The 23,187-nt window shown below is 38.8% G+C and overlaps 1 protein-coding gene across 6 annotated transcripts in view; it reads left to right on the top strand.

Annotated features, from left to right (window-relative positions):
* Positions 1 to 18,573, top strand: part of ATP9B (ATPase phospholipid transporting 9B (putative)) — a 115,103-nt gene extending 96,530 nt beyond the window's left edge. For 5 of the 6 annotated variants that reach the window (XM_082234947.1, XM_082234951.1, XM_082234950.1 and 2 more), the window contains 15 exons: positions 4,387 to 4,548; positions 4,789 to 4,881; positions 7,391 to 7,474; positions 8,624 to 8,794; positions 9,720 to 9,818; positions 10,903 to 10,992; positions 12,381 to 12,525; positions 12,826 to 12,890; positions 13,153 to 13,308; positions 13,428 to 13,492; positions 13,940 to 14,048; positions 14,844 to 14,901; positions 15,251 to 15,454; positions 15,972 to 16,004; positions 16,644 to 18,573. In XM_082234947.1, the coding sequence (XP_082091073.1) occupies positions 4,387 to 4,548; positions 4,789 to 4,881; positions 7,391 to 7,474; positions 8,624 to 8,794; positions 9,720 to 9,818; positions 10,903 to 10,992; positions 12,381 to 12,525; positions 12,826 to 12,890; positions 13,153 to 13,308; positions 13,428 to 13,492; positions 13,940 to 14,048; positions 14,844 to 14,901; positions 15,251 to 15,454; positions 15,972 to 16,004; positions 16,644 to 16,780 (1,671 nt within the window). In that variant the 3' untranslated portion in view covers positions 16,781 to 18,573. The remainder of the gene's footprint in view (positions 1 to 4,386; positions 4,549 to 4,788; positions 4,882 to 7,390; positions 7,475 to 8,623; positions 8,795 to 9,719; positions 9,819 to 10,902; positions 10,993 to 12,380; positions 12,526 to 12,825; positions 12,891 to 13,152; positions 13,309 to 13,427; positions 13,493 to 13,939; positions 14,049 to 14,843; positions 14,902 to 15,250; positions 15,455 to 15,971; positions 16,005 to 16,643) is intronic. The other variant, XM_082234948.1, reaches the window with a different exon arrangement.
* The last annotated feature ends 4,614 nt before the right edge of the window (positions 18,574 to 23,187 follow it).

Raw genomic sequence — 23,187 nt, 5'->3', positions numbered from 1 at the left:
GGTGCCCCAACCCTGTAAAACAGATTTTGTGGATATGAGAAAAAGGAGAAGAAGGGAGTCCTGTTGAGAAAGCTGAAGTCCATTTGCAAGAGGGCTGGTGCTGTTGGAGGCCACCCTTTAATTTTGCTGTAGTAGAAATTGGACAAAATGAAAGGAATAATCTTATGGTGGTGTCTGGTTAGGTAAAATTCAGAATAGACCCATTGGAATTAATGGACTTAAGTTATACATGACCAGCTTTACGTCTGTTCATTTTAGTGTATCTGTTCTGAATACAATCTAGTCAGGTACCATCCTCAGTGAATATCAGCTTTACTTTGTGATCATTACAATTACTTTATGTCTCCTGAAATTCTTGCAAAATTTGTTTTTTGAGGATTTTTAAAAAAGTGTTAGTCATAAGCAAAAATAAAGTTGTGAAAATGTTCAGATAACCTAAAAATCTTTGCATCACAAAAATAAAGCTGGAACTGAAAAGACCAGAAGGTCTTTATCATAATTTTTTAAAGAGCTCTATTGATGCTATCCTTGCAAATCACTGGAGCCTAAGGAAAATAATGTAAATGGTTCATTATTTAGCTTATTGAACTTTCTTGCAGTTAGGTTGACAGATGATGCAATGTTTCCCAATCACACAACTACCATTTTAAAAGCATTTTTATTGAATATACTGCTGTGAATATTGCACCCTGGAGCTTTATTTAGGGAAATGGTTCAATTGATGTTTTCTTTTTAACCTCATTTGTTGACCTATCAAAACATATTTGGTTAATAAGCAACAGTATCATTTGACAGACTGGTTTTATGCATTCAATGTTTTTAAACAATGCAGTGTTTTCTGATAATTTATAGCTGATCGCATTTCCTTATGTGACAGCATATACTAGTATTCTTTGCAGCAGGCACCATATAGTCTTAAGATTGCAGAAAATGTTCGCAGCCGACAATCAAGAAAAGATATGTAAATAGTTCGAGCATATATCATTCTTTTGCTAAAACAATAAAACTTCACAGAATATTTTGAAAGCATTCCACAATAAATGAATGAATAGTATGCACAATATTCATGGGCATTGAAATGTCTGTTAACAAATTTTGAAGGAATTAAGACCAATAGGAAGCTTCATTATAATGCATGTAGCTACTGTAGTTTCAGATAAGTAACTTATTCTGTATTCATAGCATGAGCTCTACTTATGCCAAGCTCATTGTTTCTTATGATAAGTGATCAATATTTCATTTTCTCTGAAAGAATGGAAAGTTTCATTTGTCTACTCCTTGTGCCCTCTACAGCATACCAAGGAAAGGGAACATATTGAGAATTCCACTGATGAAACCTAATGCTGATGCTCTGTTATCATACATGTATGCCCAGTTAAATCATAGAAAGTTGGTGATAAACTAATGAAATGAACAGTCATAAAAGGATATGAACTTAGTAAATAGAGCAATAAGTTCAAAGGTCACAAGCCCAAATAATTCAGAGACTTACTATGAACAGGAGCCTTTGAAGACCTTTGCCCCTCTTTGGTCAGTGAAGATGGATTAGTCACAATTTTAATGATGGCTAATTCTAATGAACTAGCTACTTATTTGCTACACGCATATACCAAAACATCCAACATTTGAAATATTAAACATGATTTTAATATTTTGTGAAGACATGATGAGGGAAGAGCAGTGGAAGTAAAGTAGAATAAAAAGTAATACAAAGTTTAATAAAAATGTTCACAAAAAAGATAAGATATTCATATGCAAATTAGAGTGGAAAAGCTTCATTTTACATTGTGACGTGATTGTGAAATATTTTTCCCAGAAGGAATTTTACAGTGACCACATTTCATATGAAATATTACTTCTTAAAATTGCTGAATTGCACAATTGTTAAAATTGCTGTTGTTACATTTCTAAATTAGAGCTGGGGCAGACCCAAGGCTTGTGGCATCTAGTGTGTGTGTGTGTGTGTGTGTGTGTATAATTTCAGAAATTGCAGATCTGTGCGCAAGCTCAGCATAAGAATTAGTTTCTAGTACAGAACTGAACTCACTTTTTAAATCCACTCCCTGTTTCTCCTCCAAACTTTTTTTTTTATCAGCAACCTAATTTGGGGACAGGGAAGGCTTTTTGTTTTATATATTTGAAAGATTTATATTCTGCCCTTCATTGTACATAATCTCAGGGCTGGTCACCTTAAAATAACCACAATATAAAAACATAATATAAAATCCGTCAGTAAAACCATCTCAAAACCTTCATCACTTGTAATCTGCTTCCTCTGAGAATGCTAGGCTCAGCCCCCATCCCCACCAAAAAGCTGGAAGAAGAGATGGGGTTTCAGTCAGTGTAGATAACTGAACAGTGTTGGTACCAGTTGTGCCACAGGGAGCAGAGCATCCCACAGCTGGGGGGGGGCACCACCAAACTAGAGCACCTTGGGCTTCACTCAGTTGTGGAATGACATGAAGGGCTTCAGTTGCCAACTCTCTTTTGAGTCAGAAAAAAGGGCAAGACACCCTTAAGAAGTTTTCTTCCTGTTCCATTTCCATTTGGAGCAAGGCCAAATGATTTGCGGTAGCACAGGAGACACTGTATTCTAGGTTGTTACGGCTCTCATCCTAATTGCACTCATGGACCCTTCCATGAGCCTGACTTCATTTTATCAAAAGAAACTTCTTCCTATAAATGAAGCAGAAGATTAGGATCCAAGCCTTTGAGTACTGTTGATAGGCTAACATATGTGACTGAACTACCAGATACTGAAATTTTGGGATTCTCTAATAAATGCAAAAGCCTGGTGATTCTTCTCTATTGGCTCCTTGACCTTATCTGTTAGCACAGGTATAACTATCTAAAATGTAGCTGTGCTATAAACTGCCAACTCAACTTGCATGTGAAGCCAAGCATAAACTAAATAATAAACAGATGTGAGTCACCAAATATAGAACACTCAAGTCCTCGTTGCAAAGGGACACAAATGAGATGATAGGGTATTAACGGAAAGATGCAATTTACAGGTCAGAATGTAATAGTAACCTTTCACTGTGAAAATTGAAAATTAACCTTTGGAGTATTGGATCATTTGCAGCTAATATAGTGAGCTTGTTAGACAAACTTAAAACAGCTTTTGTTGTGCATCTGAAAATGGCATTTTAAAGTGTATTTATTTTGGACTCTTTATTATATTCTCATATAATAATCATTTCACCATATTTTAATTTACTGGTGCTTACAATAATATGCATGCAGCAGCAAATCGTTCAGACTGCCCCCCCAACTATACTCAGATAAACTTTGCTCATTAATTACTAGGCACTGAGTTCTTTCTTCATTTCTTACTAGTAACATCTATTTCCTGATGCATGCCTAATGAAGGTAGGTCAGTTTAGGTAGCCTCTTCTTTGGGTTCTTTATAGAACAGGGCAGCTCAAATTTTCATACCAAGTGGGCCACAAGAGAACGTCAACATGGAATACTGTCCTTTGGGGCGGGGGGGGGGGGGAGGAGAGGAGCGAGCCTAAAATTTGATGCTCCCCAGTCCTCACATTGCCTTCCCAAAGCTGGGTAAGCACATCAGTGGGCTTTGAGGAGAAGGCATGAGGCTTTGGCAGGGTCCTAGAGTCTTCCTACCTCCGTCCTGAAGGTAACTAAGCTTTGGAAAGGAGATGGGTGGACTGTAGGAACCTGGCAGAGCCCTCACACCTCCTTACCAAAACCCAGAGCCTCATTAACCCGGTTTTGGGAAGGCAGCATGAGGGCGGTGGGTCAAATGTTATCAAGGGCTGCCAAAAAAGGCCTTGAGGGCTGCATGTGGCCTTTGGACCGCGTGTTGAACCAGGCTGTTATAGAGTGTTTCAGATTCCTTCAATTTCCAGCATAAAAAGGTATACACGTCACTGGTACCAAACTGTATGGGAAACAGTTATGAGCTTGTAATGGATTTATGAATACCTGTACAGTCATACTTTGGATCCCAAACACCCTGGAACTCGGACGTTTTGACTTCTGAACACCGCAAAGCCAGAAGGGATTGTTCCGATTTGCAAACGTTCTTTTGGAATCTGAATGTCCAACGGGGCTTCCACGGCTTTTGGTTGGCTGCAGGAGCTTCCTGCAGCCAATGAGAAGCCGTTATTTGGTTTTGGAACGTTTTGGAAGTAAAACAGACTTCTGGAATGGGTTCCGTTCGACTTCCAAGTTACCACTGTATACTGTAATCCTTAAGGGATTTTGTTGGCCTGGTATTTCATACCTCGGCTTATATATGGTACAAAAAATATTTGGCTTTTTAAGTTTTTAGATTTCTACAATTAATCATAGACAATTGTTTGAGTGCAGTTTTATTTGCACTGGATACAATTGACAATCAAAACTTATTTCTCTTTATAGGTTGCTCTGGTACAATGGACAGAAAGTGTTGGTCTTACTTTGGTGAGCAGGGATTTAACTTCAATGCAGCTGAAAACCCCCAGTGGACAGATTCTGACATACTATATTCTGCAAATTTTCCCTTTTACATCTGAAAGCAAACGAATGGGAATCATAGTGAGAGTAAGTTTTGTCAGTATTTTTCTTCATCTGTTTTGCAGGTCATATATTTATGAAAATTTATTGTTTTGAAAATGTATATAAGTTTTCAAATATAAAAGTTGGCTAACTATGTGAATAATATTGATTTGTCCTCCTCAAATACTTTATGTCTTTGGTAATAACTTACCAAAGGCTATGGGTATTTGCCTGTGGTATGAGTAAACTATGCTGTTTTCTAATCTATAGTATCTTCCCCCGCAGGATGAATCTACAGGTGAAATTACGTTTTACATGAAAGGTGCAGATGTTGCAATGTCCTCCATTGTTCAGTATAATGACTGGCTAGAAGAGGAGGTAAGAAATGTTAAAAACAGTTGTTTCAATTTGAAGAGAAAAAGTAACTGTTTTACTTTGTCATAAGGAAATGTAGAACTGTGAAATTAAAGAACAGAAGCAAAATAGTAATGGCTTCCAGTCCAATAACATCTGTCTGCTTCAAAGATAGAAATAATGAACCAAAGAAATAATGGATTGGGAAATGCAATTAAGTGTATCACTAATAGGTTTTAAAGAGTTGCAGTGGTTTAGAAATTTTGTATAATGCAAAAAGAAGAAGAAAGTTAACTCTCAAATTAAACAACAGATGGATGTCTTTTTTAAGTATTCAGAATTCATTCCAGAACAAATAAACATATAAAATGAGGTTGAAAGAGCTTCTTTAGATGCACCCAACTTTTTTCTTTTATTTTCTTTTTAACTACCATACATTTTTACTGTAACATTATAAATAAATTTATTTTCACAAACTAAATACGTTGCACTGTGTTGCTGTACTAGACACCAGCAATTGTCTTAATTTGACCTTACATATAGACAATATGGTAATGTGATGATCACACAATGCATGTTCATAATGGTATTGGCAATATAAATCAATACCTGCTTGAGGCAGTTTGATTTAATCAGGGGCATGAATAAATTAAACTCCCTGAAGAGCTAATAAAGTGTCATAAAAATTACTTTTGGCGATAATGATGCACAATTAATTGTAAAATACTTGCTTAATTTATTTAGCATTATGAGGTCAAATCAATAATCATTTTGCACTAGACAGAGAGCATCAAGCATTTTGAAGAATCATTAATGTTGCTGTTTTGTATTATTTTTAATTCTTGTGTTTTAATTTAACAAAATAAACTTACTGCCAATCATGTTTATGCTATGGTAATAGTAATTCTCATATGACACACAGATACATTAGCCTGTAAAACTAACTTAAAAATCATTTTAAATATGTGTAACTTGGGTGGGCAGAAATGAAACTTGTTGAAATAAAGCAATGGCTTAAAAATTATGTAGAGGCCCACATAAATGTTTGGTTGAATATTCACAATTAAGCTTCCTTATTTTCAACTTTATTTGCTATTTTTATATAGAACTTCCAGGACACTTACTTGTCTGTACTATCAATTTTACTATCAATTTATGTATTTAATATAGTACTATCCCACCTTTAATGGCAAGTCATCACATTTTTTTCAATAAAAATGTTTAAAACAAACCTATTAAACATGTTAAATCTTTTAAAACATCAAAGTAAAACATCTATGAGGGGACAGCAGTAAAATCAATACAAGGCTTGGATAAATTTACATGAAGTATTTGGGTGCAGCTTTAAAGGACTAAGACAGGAGGGCAAATAATTACTGGGAGAGGGACTTCCACCTCTGAAAAGGCCCTCACCCTGGTACATGCCAACCTGATAGACCTTAGTGTTGGGTCCTAGAAAGGGGCCTCCTATGGTCCTGCAGATTTACATGGGTGAAATCAATCTTTCAAATAATCTGTTACCAAATTGTTTGGGGATTTAAAGGCTAGTACTAGCACTTCAGATTGAAACCACCAATGAATGGGTAGCAAATGCAGACGATGAAAAATCAGTTTATCATATGATCAAACCACCTAGTCCTAGTAATCATTCTTATGACTGAATTTTGCAGTTGATGAAGCTTCTAGGTTGCCTTTAAAGGAAGCACTCACTATATAGATTAGCCTAGACCGAATGTAACCAGTGTATGTTTTGCTGAAGCCTGGTCAGTTTTCTCCAGATAGGATTACAGTTAGCTACCAGCTTCAGCTAATTGAAAGGCATGCCTAACCACAGAGATAACCTGCAGCTTGTAGATGCTTAGATGCCCAGATGCTTAGAAAGTTGAAGTAATTTCAATCTGTTTTAGCATGTTAACTTTTATATGTTTTAAGGATAACACTGAGTCTAGAACTTTGTTCAGGCATCTGTCTGAACATGTAAAAGGTTAAACTGGGGGTGGGAGCAGGGTGTACAAGCAAGCTCTGCCCCCAGGCACTTCAACTGTAGAGTAATCCTGTTAAAAACTGGTTGCAAACCACATCGGTGGTCTTCTCAAGCAATATACTTCTATATTATTTGGATTAAGTTTATTTGCTTGCCCTCCCAGAACTGCCTCCAGCCACTTCTTTCAGGTTTCCACTGCCTCTCTTGAATAGTAGATGTAAGTGAGCATTAGAAATGTGAGAGGCTGGAAGCTTGAAGCGGCACAAAGGCCAGTACCTCTGGGGTGGAAAAGGCCATCCTCCAGAACCACCTTCTGAACCCACCCTTTCAGAAAGGACTGGAGCTGGTGTAACTCTCCCTTGAATAGTTGGGAGAAACTTGCAAAATGATGTTGCATCATTTCCAGCCTTAGAGTTTTTTCACATTGATTGTTCATTTGCAATATCAAAGCCTATTAATCGGAGTTTGGTGAATGGGCCCCTATCACTTGCAAAGATATTTCTGCATGATTTATAACTATGCTTTATTGTTTATTATATTCAATTTTAGTGTGGTAACATGGCAAGAGAAGGACTACGCACTCTGGTTGTTGCCAAAAAATCATTAACCGAAGAACAGTATCAGGATTTTGAGGTAAAAAACCCTCATACTATACCGATGTTTTTGTATTACTCTGGGTTTAACAACACACTTAATCCAAAATACTTCAGTGTTTCAAAATAATTTAGAATGTTAAACCTCTGGCTAATACAGACTAATGATGAGTGAGATCTACTTTAGCTTGTTTCATCATAGGCTCAGTATTTGTTGGCTTTTAGGAGAAAACTCTGAGAAAGCTTGGACTTTTCTCAAGAAAGCTTGAAAAGACACTGAGCCCCATGAAGCTACCTACCAGCCCTCCATCGTCACAGCTCTTGCCCTCTTCTCAAACTTAATCTCTGAGTGGAGGAGAAAATCTGGCAGCAAGGAAGGCTGTCAACAGTTGAAGCCTCATATTTAAGTTTTCAGGCTTGTTGTCTCCTAAGCATTGAGCTATGAAATGTTGTTCCTCTAAGACAGTGGTTTTCAGCCAATGTGCTGTGGCACCCTAGGGTGCCTTGAATGATGGTCTGGGGTGCTGCAAGAACACTGGCCTCTGTCCCTCTTTCCTTCCCTTCTAATGCCTTCTCGCGTCTCTGGCTCCCAAAGGCTTGCACAACTGTTGTAGTGTCCCAGGCTATAAGCTTCCTAGGCGAATGGTGCCTCTGGGGCTGGCCAGGGGGTGCTTCCCAGGCCCATGTGGGGCAGTGTGAGGAGGCACCTCCCTTTGGGGCAAGGGGGGCAGCTCAGAGACTAGGAGTGGCAGCTGCGGCTCCCCAGAGAACTCCCAAGTGAGGGTGTTTGGAAAAGGGTGAGCGGCTGCCAGCTCTGCAGGCAAGGGGGTGACATAACTGGGCTCCTGAGCTCCACAGGGGTGGCACAAAAACAATGTAGTTGGTCAAGGGAGCCATGGACTCAAAAAGGTTGAAAATCACTTATTTAAGATATTAATTGAGCATAAGAATATCAGTGGTTGCTAAATGTGATGCCTATGTTCTGCCTCTTGAAGCAATATGCTTCTGTATATCAGTTGCTGTGAATCACAAGTGGGAGGAATGCTGTTGTGTTGAGGTAGGCCCATGTGAGAACAGAGTGCTGGACTAACCCAGCAGGACTGCTCTTACATCCTTACGATAGTGTCCCAGTTGGCAACAAGTAAAAACCTTTTATGTATATAAAGTCGGATTTTTGTCTTGTAAATAGAATCGATACAACCAAGCAAAATTAAGTATACATGACAGAACCCTCAAGGTGGCCGCCGTTGTGGAGAGTTTAGAAAGAGAAATGGAATTACTGTGTCTCACTGGGGTTGAAGATCAGCTACAGGCTGATGTCAGGCCAACTCTGGAGATGCTCCGAAACGCTGGAATAAAGGTACTAGCTTTTGTTTTGTCAGATAGTAAACTTGTTTCTTTAAATTTGTTGTCTTTGCATGGTAGATTTATTTCCACGAATAGCAAATGATTGAGCCTGCTCCCATGTGAGAAGGAGCGTTTGGATACTGGATAAGCTCCTGCAGATTAGGCCGCAGAACTAAAGAGAGAGAGAAAGGAGAAGCCCAGCTCAGTTCTCTTATACCCATGTTGTCACTTCTCATGGAAGACTTATTTAACTATTACAGCAATAGATAACTATTCCACGAAGAATGTACACAAAAGTACACATAAATATATTCTGTACCTGCAACTGTCATAAAATGTTCCTCTGTGAAATATTCCATGAATGCAGCCACAGACACATCTGTTTGTATGACAATACTGACTTACTTCACATGACCTTCGTCCTATCAACCTAAACTACCCCTTCTTCCTACACAGAGCCTCAACCAGGAGCAGACGGGGCGAGGGCAGGAGTAGTGCTGCTCACCCAGTCTCTTGGCTGGTGAATCCCTGCTGCTTCCTGGGAAAGTGAGTGGGAGATAAAAGATGGTGGGGAGCTCAGCACTGTGGAACATGCTGGCAGGAGTGTTGTATTAACTCCGCCAGTGCATTTGCACAGCCCCAACCTCCCCACAAACTTGTACCTCCCACTCTTAGTATAAAGCAGCAACTCTGCTGCTAAGAGGTCAGGTGAGCAATTCTGTCCCATCGCACCATCCACTACTGGCCTCAACAGCTGGACCCTGCACCATATCCTTAGCAGAGGGGACCTATACATTTTTGGTTAATGATATATAATAAGAATTTGCTTTGATAGACAGTAATTGAATACAATTCTCAGGACAGAGATACAGTTGCATTTTTTATGTGCGCAATAGACAAGTAATAGTCAACTAAACTGACTCTCAATTACTTCATAGATATGGATGTTAACAGGAGATAAATTGGAGACAGCTACTTGTATTGCAAAAAGCTCTCACCTAGTATCCAGAGCACAAGATATTCATATTTTCAGACCTGTAAGTATTGCTACCAGTACTTTGTTTCTTGTCACCCTTAGCAAAGTCTGCTACTGTTGTGGTGTTTGCTAAAGGCATGATAAGTGTTCATTCATTTTATGAGACAGACAGACAGACAAACAGTATGGTAAAAGAATGAATTCCAGTGGGAATGCTATACACCCTTAGCTGCCCCAGTTTAATTTGGTTTTTATGTTTCATGACATCTGTTGCATTATGCACATATACTCATGTTCTCATGCACCTACATGCCCACATACTATGCGCCTGCACAGACCATGTCAATGTGAAACATACAGGAAAAAGTCTTCTGTTTCAATTTGACCCCATGTCAGAGGGTAGCTAAAGTGCAGTAAAGCCAGCTTAGTGTCTTTCGGACTACACTGAGAACATATTGACAGCTTTTTCTGATAGTCAAGGCCAGAGATGGAGGAATTCCAGTCTGTGAGCTGATCTTGGTCTGCTGGCTTATCCAGTTTGGCTCACACAGTCATTTTCCCCAGACTATGCCCATATTCCTGGAGTACCCCTTGCAAGTTTCCCACTCTCACTTAGTGCATGATGACTTCCTCTTTTGGAATTATAATTGCATGAAAATGTCCACTTTGGAAATTATCAGTATTTGCTATCCCTTCAACTCCACATTCCTTATGTCTTATCCCTTTGGAAAACCTGGGGTAGAATACAGTTTCTCATTCCAATAGTTTTTCATCTTCTATGAAGTATTGCCCTGGTCCGATATAGCACTAAACCATGATTTAGCATTATGACAATGTGCTACAACTTGTGCAATCTCTGCTTCTCTCCCCACTCCCCAGCTTTGCATCATTCCGAAGGGGAGTTTTAGAAAATTTCACCTACTCAGCTTCCCTTCAGCATTGCAGATATTGCTGTATCTTATTTACAGTGGGAGGCAAGAGATTCATAGAGATTTAAGGGTGGAAAAAACCAGAGTAATTCCACCATAGTAAAAAGCAGATAGATAGATGATAGATAGATAGATAGATAGATAGATAGATAGATAGATAGATGATAGATATTACTGTCACACCTTAAACTGTTGAATGTATCTTTTTTAATTAAGGTTACAAGTCGTGGAGAAGCTCATTTGGAGCTAAATGCATTCAGAAGGAAACATGACTGTGCATTGGTAATATCTGGGGACTCTCTGGAGGTAAGGCCCTGGCTTTTGTCAGTGACTGTACTGTTAAGGTAATTTAAAAATTGATTAATTCTAAGTACTTTTACCACCAGACTGCCAAAAGAGGACCCGAATAGCACCTTTGGTCTGCAGTTTGTTTTACATCAAAAACACTTAATACTGTAAGATTAAACCAAGTTGAGGAACAGTTACCCAGAATATCTGTTATCTGATACCAGCCTTGGACACATTGAAATAAATGGATCTATTTTGAGTATAACTTTGTTATCACCCTCCTTCTGCAAAAATACTTCTTCGTCATTTCATAATATCAAAGACGATAATAACTTTCTGTGAGTTGAATTCTCCAATTTAAATACCAAGGGGGGGAAAGAGCCTCTCCAAGAGTTGCAGTGCCCTACCCTGCCCATTCAGCAATATAAGTGTGTGCTTGGAAGCTACCAGTTACAATTTACAGAGACACTGGCACAGGAATTACTAAGGAGATTTTTACTGGAAAGGTTTAAGAATCAGCATTCTCATTTTTGTGTTGGGGGGGGGGGATAGTTTCTGAAAACAGTTAAACAATCTCCATATATCCCACCCGCAATAAACATTCATTTCATACACAATGTAGCTTATATAGTCAAACATTAAGCAGATATGTAACAATAATTACACTCTGTTAAGTGTCTTGTACTATATGCGGGTTGTCCATGAGTGATTTGTGGGTATTCTTGATTGCATCTTTTCAGGAACAAATTATTTCCACCCTCAGCTAGTCCCCTAGCAAATCTGTGTGCTCCTCCTTTTGAGTTCTGCAGAAGGAGTCAATACGTGAGCAAGTCTCTTGTTCCTGCAATATAGTGTCTATTCCTGTTGGGAAGGATGAACTTGCCCCACAGTGAGTTGTGAGAAGGTCAGGAATATCTGTCATGGACATGATCATAGGAAGCTGCCTTGTGCAAACAGTTGGTCTTTTTGCTCAGTCTTGTTGACAGTGACTGGTAGCAGCACTTCACGTTTTCATGCAGAAGCCCTTTGCACCTCTATCTAGAGATAACATGAATTGAACCTTTGCATTCAAAGCATGTACTGTATTAACATGCTCTAATAGATCCTATTTTGTGTTGTATCAAAATAAAGGTTCCAAGATAAATAGTATGTTCTTACACCTTCATTCACACACAACAGTGATTTCCATTGATGAAGAAACAAGCTGCCTTTTAGACTTTACAATAACAGACATTTATCTACCATTTCTTTCTCGCTTGCCCATAGCCCATGGTACATGTACTTCTGGTGCATGGGAATAGCACTGAAAAGTGATCCAACTTTCAACTAACTCTTATGTTGTTTAAGCTAAAAATACTGCTGGAGTTCTGTTAAGTGGTAAACCCCCAATATGTTGCTTTTTGTAGGTCTGCTTGAAATACTATGAGCATGAATTTGTGGAATTAGCTTGTCAGTGTCCAGCTGTAGTATGCTGCCGATGTTCACCCACCCAAAAGGCCCACATAGTAAAATTGTTGCAACACCACACAGGAAAACGTACTTGTGCAATAGGTAAGCATCCACTCTGGTTTTATTCCCGTTGACAAACTAATGATATGTCTCTCCTCTCAAGTACAAGGAACTGTCCTGGATAATTTAATAGGCAAATGTTATATTTTCATTTATTTGTTTTCATACAAACCAAGGGAAAGGAGAATGTTAGCCGCTTTGAGACTCCTTCTGGTAGTGATAAAGCGGGATATCAAATCCAAACTCTCTAAATTAATTCCAAGTGAAATTAAATTCAACAAGCAAATTTTAAAGATTGTGGAACTGGTCTAAAATGTGACAGGTGATTGTACTTTTTTTCAGGTGATGGAGGAAATGATGTCAATATGATCCAGGCAGCAGACTGTGGAATTGGAATTGAAGGAAAGGTATATTTATTACAGAGTTTATTAAATGTATACTTTATAATGTGTTGGAATCCACTGGTTAAAATTGTAAATACATTTGGTATATGCATATCTTACTCATAGTAGTAAAAATTCATGCTGTGTATAAATCCCCATCACTTGAATTTTCAGATTTGGAGGTGCTCATTATTAAACCTGTTAATAGATGGTACTTTTTCCAAGGTGATGTTTACAGTGTTGATCGGGGTTTTTTTTTAATGTGTGATTCTTATTTTCAATTTAGGAGGGGAAACAAGCTTCTTTGGCTGCTGATTTTTCAATTACACAATTTAAACACATTGGCCGGCTGCTGATGGTACATGGTCGAAATAGTTACAAAAGATCGGCAGCACTTGGTCAATTTGTCATGCACAGAGGCCTTATTATTTCAACTATGCAGGTATTTAATTCTTTTTGCTTTCATGGTGAACTGTTTACCAACATTGTTCTAGCCATTTAAATAATTTTCCCAGATTATCTGTAAGAATCCCAATATAATATACTGTGTTCTTCCTCTAGGCTGTGTTTTCTTCAGTCTTCTATTTTGCATCCGTTCCTTTATACCAAGGTTTCCTCATGGTAGGGTAAGTAAGAGATTCAGTTCTACGAAAACTTATTTCAGAGGTGTGTTGGTTTTTTGTTTACAGTGTTCATCATTATGATAATGGCTATTAGTTATAAGGAACAGTAACTTTCATTATGTTACCACTATTATGGCATGTAATATGTTATCATTATAGGTGGCCACTATAACTTTTTTCTTGTGGCCTCAAAAACAGTACTAATTCTAGACAGAAACCAATGAATTGAAGCATGTGCCATGAGTTCCTGTGAACCTCCCTCTTAAGTATAAATGATATAACAGATACATAATCAGATTGTGTTGTTTTGATTGGTGAAGATAAAAATGTTCAAAGCAAGACCAACATACGCCATAGCTTGTATGGGCACCAAGATATTATTATGGAAGTGAAAGCAAGTTTATGTAAAGGATACATTTTAAAATATTTTTCAAATGATTTCTCCCTGAGGTATGCAACCATATACACGATGTTCCCAGTTTTCTCCTTAGTGCTGGATCAGGATGTGAAACCGGAAATGGCACTCCTTTATCCAGAACTTTATAAAGACCTTACTAAGGTAAGAGTTTTCAAAACGGGTCCATGTGGGCGACATTCTTTCTTTCCTTTTTTTTCTTTCCCCCCCTTGGCCCTATGTTCATTTCTTTCATAAAATTTGTACACCATTTGATTGTAAAAAATTTTTTTAAGCAGTTTACAAAAAGAGTTGCCACTTCCAGAGCAAAATATTATAGTGATAAGTTGACATTATATACATCTTGCCTTGATCACTGGGCAGTTTCTTCATATTAAGACCAGCATCAGCACCCTCGAGCAGCTGCTGGGACCCAAGTAGTAGGTGCTTTGGTCCACCCACTCTCTTGACTGCAGCTGGTTCTGGGAATCATCATTCAGGGGCATTGTGGGTAATTTAGATGGTTGGTGGATTCCCAGACCCTGCCACATGGGAGAATGCTCCACCTGTGTGCAGTGCGAAGTCATGGCCCATGGATACCATTTGGCATATTATAGTTGCATGTGAAATTGTGTGTTATATCAGTAATGAAAAACAAACACCCCTTTCAAAACAACAGCTGAGGTTGTTTTTTCCAGAAGTGATTATAATTATTGCAAAATTGAAGCACAGCACTATATATTCAATAGGGAAATTGAATCTTTTTTGCAAAAGTTTAAATATATCTTTTAAGTTTAGGTACCAAATGTAATTGCTGAAATTTAGCCCATATATTCTGTTTTTAAAATGAGGTCGTTGTAGTCCCAAAATATATAATTAAAAATACATGGTTTTTTGCTAATTGAATATATTTTGCCGTGTCCAAGTTGCTTACAAACTTCTTTTCATTGTTTCTTTTAGGGAAGATCTTTGTCATTTAAGACTTTCCTCATCTGGGTTTTAATCAGTATTTACCAAGGTAAGAGATCTGACTTGGTTTTTTTCTTGAGTAAATTTTTCCCCCGTCTTCTAACAGTTCCATTTCAGCTTTCACAATGAAATTTCCAAAACTTAACGTTTCATCCACAGGGCTTTAAAAAATTGCTTTATGTTTATCTTGAAATATGATATTCAAGTAGTGTCAGACCTATTAATTGCAGTTCAACATTGATTCCCCCCCCCCAAGCCTGTTTGAGCCCCTTTCGCATATTCTCCATGCAGTCCCTGAATGCCTAGAATGAGGAGTGGAAGTGTGGTAACTAAGCGTGCATGAAGAAGATGAGCTCTACAGTGAATCCATTATTAAAATTCTTGTATATCTTTCTCAGGTGGCATTCTGATGTATGGAGCTCTTTTGCTTTTCGAATCTGAATTTGTCCATGTTGTTGCCATTTCTTTCACTGCACTAATCCTGACTGAGCTTTTGATGGTTGCACTTACCATACGAACATGGCATTGGTTAATGGTGGTGGCTGAAATCTTCAGCCTTTGCTGTTATGTGGCCTCGCTTGCATTTCTAAATGAATATTTTGGTGAGTAGCTGTCACTTACATAATGGGTAGTATCTATTGTTCTGTTTTAAGATGTGCTATGTTTACACAGCTGTGAGCAGTATGACAGTAGTTTTTGTCTGAATTCAATTCAGCTGTATTAATTTGATCCAGATATATGGACTGTCGCCATAGGTAATACCAGGCAACTTACATTATATATAAAAATCTGGCCTTTATCACAAGGGGTTTTGTTAGGATTCCTCTTCGCCACAGCATTCAAATTAAAAACGCTGTTGGAGGTATGGAGTTACTGACCTCTGTCTTCTGTTTATCTAACATAGCTCTTAAAAATAACATTCACTTTTAGAATATATTCCAGAATGTATTTTTAAATCTGAAATGGTACGGTCTGTAGGAGAGCAGCCTTCAGACACTACTAACCACTTTCAAACCTTTCAGCTCTCTCTTACTTAACACATTCCTTTTTTATATATTGCTTCTTATTTCCTTGTTTTTCTATAAATCTGTCCTTTCTTCTTCTACCTTATCGGAGCAGGTATAGGCAGAGTGTCTTTTGGAGCTTTCTTAGGTAGGTATAATTGTTATTTTCTTAAAGGTAAAGTGCCCCACAGAGCACTAGGACAAATTTGCCAAAACAGTAACAGGCATCCCTTTTTGCTAGCATTGAAAAAACAGGTTGTTTTTTTTCATATTCCACTGCATGGTAATTACTTGGAATCTTAATGGATTTGTATTGAAAAAGACTGATCAGGTTCTTAATTGTTTAATTGAATATGTATTTAAATTTACATGTGCAAATATCAGTGAAAGTGTGTCAACAATCCTGAAATCCATAAAATTCAACTTTCAAAGTTCAAAATTTGCTTTTAATTTTGTTTAAATCATGCTGGATTTTTAAAAGGTGACATATTTGAACACCTTGCCTTTGTTCTTTGACATTTGCCTTTGAGCAAGAGCCTGGCATTTTTAAATCTGTTATAGTGGTGTTATTCAGTCCATTTTCAGGAGAGACTGATTTAATAAAGCAATTTTAAAAGAAACATATGACAGTGTACAGCTGTGGCCTAATATTAATCAGCTCCCACCACCTCACAGTCTTATAAAATAGCCTGTGACAAGAGTTCAGTGATATTTATTGATCTTGCACATTGGACATTCCCCCAATTTCCTGCTTTTATAACTTATTTTCCCCTTTTTATGTCTATAGATCTTGCCTTTATCACAACTGTGACCTTCCTGTGGAAAGTGTCAGCCATCACTGTAGTAAGCTGTCTTCCACTTTATATTCTGAAGTACTTAAAACGTAAATTTTCTCCTCCAAGTTATTCCAAACTTACCTCGTAAAAGTGACTGCACACCTGTGTTTTTTCCACCAATGTGACTATACCTAGAAATTGCTTCAAGCATTCACACTCTACTTCAGTCTGTAATAGAGAGAAGAAAAATAATAACCAGAAAAATGGAGCAAACAGCACAAAAAAGACGGGGAACCTCTTCGAGGTGTTACAGTGAGCTTATTAGCAGAACTGTTCAGAACAAACATATTTCCTTTTGTACACAGCTTTTTTAAACTTCTGAGTTAACAGTGCTACTGAATTATTTAATTGCTACTGTAAAGGATTTATTCCTACTGCACTATTTTTCTGCACATGAAACTGAAAACATTTTTTCCTGTAAGCTCATAATTTACTGATAGACACATTCTTTCATCAGAATATTCATTCATTCCCATGTAAAAAAAAAGTGTAACAAGCCTAGAAACTGTAAATGCGATTGTCTGTATTTGCTGCTCTATGTAACCGATATATGCACTATATGAATTATGTACAGCTGTCCGCGTAGCACAGTATTTGTTTGGGATCTGTGGTCCTTTTTCCTCCCCTGTACTCTCCATTGCTAGCTGCATTTAAGAAATCCATGTCATAAATAGCAGCCTTTCAATTGCAGATGGAGGCCACATTGCACAAAACGTGATGGAAATAAATTCCTGTACATATTTACATTATACCTACCGATCTGTACAGATTGACCTAGACTTTACTGTTCAGTAAATGTTTTATAAACTCCTAGCTGCTTTGTATTTGTAAAGCTATACTCCAGAAGCATAAGCGCATTACTGAACATTTCATATATAGAAATTAACCTTGGATGAAAGAAAATCCACCAACAATGGGTTCTGTGCAGCTTTCGGCGTTTTAGTGGGGATTTTGCTCAAGCCCCATGGAAAATGGTTATGTAGCACCCATGCTTAATGGATCATTCCCAAACAGTCTGTTCTGGGTGCAGGAGTTTCTGTGTCTATGCACAACTCCTCTTCCTGGAATGTTTCCCCCATTGATTTCAGTAGATGGAACTGATCCACATACATGGTTCCTCTTTGTACATGTGGATTGACTTTCTGTTTGAAATAATGAGGGTCTTTCCACAAACTTCATTTGAACATAGACTGTACATGGAACTCTTGAGTCAGGCAAGTACATGCACATTGTAATTGTTTTCTTAAGGTTACTCAGGTAAAAAGGATAAAATGGACAACATAATAATAGTAGAAAATCCATCATCTTCCAAAACTTAATCTTTATATTTCTGAGTTAGTTACAACAAAGAAAAGAAAATAAGATCTGATGTAATCTTGATGGATAGTTGTCTGAATCTTACGTACTGTATTATTATGCAGGATATTTTTTCTCTGTTTCGTTTTTCAAGAAATAGATGTACCAGGTTATTTAGCTTAGTCAAGTACCGGCTGAAATAGTAAATATAATTGACCCATGTTTCTTTACTAAAAATAATAGTTTATTTGTATGTTTTAAGAATTAATAATTGTATTTTGTATCACATTGTTTTGTTAGACTATCTCACAACTCCTTTTATAGTTACTTAGAACCATCATCTTAGGCCCTTCTTCTTTTATAAGGATGCTAATCTTGGACACCTCCACAGACAGACTGTTGCCAAGCTAGTTGAGCTACTATCCAACTCCATTTGTTTTGAAGATGTTTTAATAGCAACTGATCCTTGCTTCTTTTTTAATAAAAAAACATTTTTTTTCATTATAAAAGCAATAAAACCTCATTTCTACCAAATATTATTATTGCAAGTTTGTAAAATAAACATGTTTGGTAGTGTTTCTGTTACGCTTTGCTCATTAATTTTCTTTCTGTGAACTTATGGAACAATCAGTTAATCACAGTGCCCACTAGATGTCATCAGGTTGTTGCGGGGGGCGGGGGGCGTTATGTGCTGGCACACTGCTCTGCTCATGATATGTGAAATCTGCTAAGCTTTTATATGTGCTGTGTTTTAATTATTGTAACTGAAAACAAAGCTAAAATACGTCCAGTTCTCTTGGAATACTTATAAATAAACAATTACAAATGACCATCAGCTTATGAACAGAGTAGTCAGCAATATTATATCCAATGTCCATTTTCCATTGTAATTATTTATCCATATGTTCCAAGCAGGCAAAAACCTCACCGTGTTTAAATTCAGTACATGAACAAAAGGTGCTTGGTCATCTTTTGATATAAAATAACTTTTGTTGTGGGCTAAATTAATAAGAAAGAAAAACAGACCTGGTTTAACAAATGCAAGTAGTTTTACCTGAGCATATCTGTGTACAAGAACGCAAATATACATAAGTGTATTGTGTATCTCCTGTATATAAATTTGTACATATGTATATTAAAAATTAAGTGACTATTACATGGTTAGTGTGAGAGCACTGTGTGAAAAGAACACAATTAACCAATATTTGTCACTTGCATCTTATTATACCTAATGCAAACAGGGAAGAAAGCATTACCATTTCACTTTTGCAGTACTTCTACTGCGAGCTTTGTAGGTGGAAGTGCAGTGCACAGTACCTGTTATATAACCTTTCCTTTTCCAGCACCTACTCCTATGTGAGGGCACAGAGAGTTAAAGTGTGGAGACTCATTCTTCCTTTGTAACAGGAGAAGATTCTGAGGCAAGTGTACATGGAGTGCAAATATCTAAAACTTGTTTGCCCAAAAAGCAAACAATCAGACTAGCCCATGCTACAGCAAGATTGGGGAGAAGATGGAGCAATTTGACACCTTTCCCCTTTCTTGATGCTTGTGTCAAGGAGGAGCTATGGTTTTTTCTTGCAGACACATGTCATTTGATATATGAAATTGCATGACATGTGCAAGTGTAATTCAGGATGCTGAGGCCGTTATTATGACATGTAAAATCCTTGAATGCAGCAAGGTATGGTCAGAAACATGACTTCCCTATTGAAATAGCACTAATTTATCACCACCCAATTGATGGATTGATTCATGTTTATTCATCACACAATTATGTCTAGAGAGCCTGTGGACAAATTCAGAACCACTATTTGCCATGAAAAGGTGATCTTCAGACTTCATTAGCCATTCAAATAAAATATGTCTGGAGAGTTATATCTTAGTTCTTTAATTGTGTGAAACTAAAGACAAAGAAGAATTCAAGTTGCTCCTGATTTCCTTTTAGTCATATTAGCCAAAACCAACTATTACAGAGGTGGAAGGAACTTAACTAGATATAAGAGTCTGTCATAAGGAAGTGAATGAAATACATGGATCCATTTCAAGGTTAAGTGGCCCAACTTTCACAGAAAACACAGTTTTCACATTGTAGCTAGGGTTGTTGGCTTCAGTGAATGACAGGGTTTCTGTGACTTTACACATTGCTTAGGCTGGAGATCTTCAGTAGTAGGAGTGCAGTGACAGCGCACCTGCGATATATATCTTCTATCACAATTAATGACACAGGGAAAACCTGGTCCCTACTAAATCAGGCAGTCCAGAGATATACTGAAAATAACAGGGAGCGATTGTGCTGAATATTTCAAAAGGCAAAGTCTGATCAGGTCTGAACAGTACTGGAACTAGTCATGTGCCACTTCATTTTTGAGACAGCATTGAACTGGTTAACCAAGTGTGTGTTTCAAGGCTCTGACTCTTTCATTGGGAATGGTCTGTGTATCCTGTACAGTGGTACCCCGCAAGACGAATGCCTCGCAAGACGGAAAACCCGCAAGACGAAAGGGTTTTCTGTTTTGGAGGCGCTTCACAAGACGAATTTCCCTATGGGCTTGCATCGCAAGACGAAAGCCCATAGGGAAATGCTGGCGGTCGGGAGCAAAGACTTTCACCCACAGCCGGCCTTCAGAAGAGGACCTCTTCTGAAGGCCGGCGGGAGGCCAAAGTCTTTGCTCCCCCCGCCTGCCTTCCCCCGCCTGCCCCGGGCGATCTTAAAATGCTGGCGGGCGGGAGCGAAGCGTTCGCTGCCGACCCCCAGCATTTTAAAATCTCCCCGTGTCCCGGGAAGGTTTTAAAATGCTGGGGGTCGGGAGCGCTTCGCTCCCGACCCATGCCGGCAAGCCTCATGCGCAAGGCTTGGGGCGGCAGCCTGCATCCCGAAGCAGGGGGTGAGCTGCGGAGCCCGCCCCCTGCTTGGGGGAGATGCCTGCAAGCCTCGCATGCCCGGCGGGAGGTCCCGCTTAGCCCACTGTTCCGAAGCGGGGAGGGGGGCGGGAAGACCTGCCCCAGCCGCCCCACTTCGGAACGCTGTTCCAAAGCGGGGCGGGAACACCTTCTGAAGGTGGGCGGGGGGCAAAAGTCTTTGTCCCCCCTGCCTGCCTTCCCAGGGGCTTTTAAATCGCCCCGGATTTTAAAATGCCGCCCGCCAGCATTTTAAGATCGCCCCGGACAGCGGAGAAGTCCTCCGCTGTCCCAGGGTTTTTTAAAATGCTGGGGGTGGGAAGAAAAGCCCTTGTCCCCCCCCAGCCTTCAGAAGAGGTCGGGGGACAGACTGTCCCCGGACCTGGTCTGAAGGCGGTTTCCCTAGGAACGCATTAATTGATTTTCAATGCATTCCTATGGGAAACCGTGCATCGCAAGACGAAAAACTCGCAAGACGAAGAGACTTGCGGAACGAATTAATTTTGTCTTGCGAGGCACCACTGTAATTCCACCGGAGCACAGAATGTAAAATTCAGCTTCCTGAATATTTCCATTTCAGCAGAGAAAGAGTTTTACTGTGTGATGGAATGGCTTAATTTAGGGGGACTAGCTACTGTCCTGCTTACTACCAGAATGCCTATTATTGTTTCTGAGAGGCATTATGCTCCCCACCCATTTCCTAAAATTGTCGTTACTTGTGCTGAGGCTGGAAATTGTCTCGTGATTCTACCTGCAAGGCCTCTTTCCATTTTCTCAAATGCCATAGTTGATGTTTCTCCCTGTAGATGCTGATGTAAGAATAGCGAGAGAATCAGGCCCCAGCTCCCTGCAACGCTCTTTGTTTTAACAGCACATTTGTACATTTAGGCTGGTATTATTATTATTATAACTCAGTTGAAATGAAAATAATAAAAAAGCCCTTCAATATGCTAGCCCCCCTGCAGGGAAGAAAATCAGCAGTAGGGAACAGAGACAACACAGTCCCAGCATTATATGTAAACAAACAGGAGGTACAATATCTTTTAACGCTGTTGAAAAGCATAGGAATTTCTCTAGTAAACAAAACACAGTTAGAGCTATATGATTCCCAAGCAGTATTAACAACCCAACAGATGCCCTCAGCAGGGTTCACAGCTGTTATTGTGTGAGTAGGTCTTTGCTCAGCCAATTGCCGGTGAAAATCTTCCCTTTCAGATACGGAACTACAGTCAAAGGCCTATTTGCCACTCCATCAGCTGAAAGCCATAGATTTGATGAGTGCATTCTGCAGCAGAGTCAGCACAGTCAGATGCCTGGAACAGAACACATTCATGAACCGTTTTGCAATCACATGTCTCTCCCTTCTGCTGTTACTTTTATTCCAAATTAGGGTTCAGACTAATATTCAGCAGCCTTCATTTGCTTATCTAGGCACACAAGCAGCAGGTTCTGGGTTTATAATTTAAGGATCTTTCAAGATCTTTCAGGTGGGGGAGAAGAGGATTCACAGTTTCCAAAGGTTTCAGGTGATTCTTCATTTAACTTATTACCTAGGCGACACTTCGTTTGAACAGCCCATATCAGGCATACATTCATCTCATTCACATATAATTCTAAACTATATGTTATTAAACCATGACATGTGAACTCTAGATGTTCTTGACTACAATTCCCACCAGCCTCAGCCAACACAGCTGTATTGGGAGACATATAGGAGCTGAAGAATCTTAGAAGACAGCTGGTAGAGTTTGCAGTTGCAAGGAAATCTGATTGTTGAGAAAATGTGTAAAAAATAAGAGATTTCCAGTATCTATGAGCTGGAATGGAACTCAAATCAGGGTGCCAAGACCCTCCTAGAAAGAAAGCGAACTAAAGCCCTTGTCAAGACGATCCCATAATTGGGAGGCACAGGAGAAACGTGAGTATCCAAAGCAAAGAATAGTTTGGGCAGGTGTAAAAATGGCACTCCTGTTGTGGTGGTGTGCAAAGATTGCAGGATAAGGAGTGAGGGCACCTGAGGAGGAAAATGGACCCATGGGGAACTTCAGCAATAATTAAAGGAGCAAAGATGGATGGAAAGAGAGAACAGAAGAGTGGAGACTGGTGAGGGAAATCCATCAGACTGGGAAAGACTGCTCTAAGATAAAATGAAAGGAAGGGTGGGTGAGAAAACAAGACAACAGACAGAATGAGCTAGTTAGAAAGTAAATTATTTTGGAGACAATTAGATGTCAGTACAGTTACCAACTGTACAGGCAATAAATTCATTGATTTTAAGTAATGCTGCCCAAGATCTAG

This window comes from Podarcis vaucheri, assembly GCF_965113315.1.
Source record: "Podarcis vaucheri genome assembly, chromosome: 8".
In the NCBI taxonomy this organism is placed as follows: Eukaryota; Metazoa; Chordata; class Lepidosauria; order Squamata; family Lacertidae; genus Podarcis; species Podarcis vaucheri.
This window is presented reverse-complemented; position numbering and strand designations above follow the sequence as displayed.